This window comes from Pygoscelis adeliae, unplaced genomic scaffold (genome assembly GCF_000699105.1).
Source record: "Pygoscelis adeliae isolate BGI_AS28 unplaced genomic scaffold, ASM69910v1 Scaffold129, whole genome shotgun sequence".
NCBI classification, from domain to species: Eukaryota; Metazoa; Chordata; class Aves; order Sphenisciformes; family Spheniscidae; genus Pygoscelis; species Pygoscelis adeliae.
The window spans coordinates 635,351-636,252 of NW_008825431.1; the positions used below are offsets into that span (position 1 = coordinate 635,351).

Here is a 902-nt window from a genome sequence, read left to right on the forward strand (position 1 = left end):
AGGATGGTTCGGGGGGCGAGTGGCCTCTCCAAAGGAAAGGGATAAGAGGAGGGTGAGGGTGCTCTCGGGAGCCCCCCTGCTTCTGGGCATGGGGAATTATCGTTGTTCCTCCATGAACTAACGTGCGTGTGCGATCCGCAGAGGTGTTGGGGAGCTGGAGGAGAGGGGATGGTTCCCTCCTTGGAGGGAGACGGCGGGTGGGAGCCATGCAGCACCCCGGAGGGCCCAAACCCAGCCTCCCGCCAGCACCTGCCTGCTGGGTTACCTCCTCAGGGCTGGAGGTGGCAAAGCTGCTTGCATGGCTGCTGAGGAATCGTGCCCCTGGGATGGGGCGCAGCAGGCTGGAGCAGTGGGCCAAGCAGCCCGCCCTGTGGATGCACCGCAGCAAAGACTGCAGTGGGCGCAAGGCCGTGCTGCGCGGCTGGTTCCCCTGGTAGGGATGCTCTCTAGCTGCGCCAGGAACCGGCCGCGCTCCCCTGCCTTGTGCTTCAGTTGGCGAGGCAGAAGCGCAAGTCTTGAATGGGCGGATTTAGGAGCTCTGGCCCCGGCTGCAGTCTCCCTCCTGATCCATAACCCTGGGTGCAGCCGGCTGGATGTGGATATGGGAGCCCCATCCGTGGGGACCGATGATGTTATCTCTCACGTGAGCCTGCCACCTAAGGAATTGTGCAGTAGGAGAGAAGAGATTTGAGGATCCTGTAGTTTGCAGGTTTGGCTTTTTTGGAATATATGATGGGCCTTTAACGAAATGCTGCTGGGGCTTGTTCTTCTTCCCAGGCCTGTTGGTGACAAAGTGATGCTGCTCAGCGGCTGGCAATTCAAGGGCTTCATCCTCTTTGGGACTTCTCACTTCTTTTGACATAACCCACCACTGGAGAAGCTCCAGTGAAGGAAAAACATCC

The 902-nt window shown here is 59.4% G+C and overlaps 1 protein-coding gene across 1 annotated transcript in view; it reads left to right on the forward strand.

The window, feature by feature from the left end:
• The first annotated feature begins 326 nt into the window (after positions 1-326).
• ASB13 (ankyrin repeat and SOCS box containing 13) overlaps positions 327-902 on the forward strand; it is a 9,046-nt gene continuing 8,470 nt past the window's right edge. The window contains exons 1-2 of the mRNA XM_009331023.1: positions 327-433; positions 586-671. Coding sequence (XP_009329298.1) covers positions 327-433; positions 586-671 — 193 coding nt within the window. The remainder of the gene's footprint in view (positions 434-585; positions 672-902) is intronic.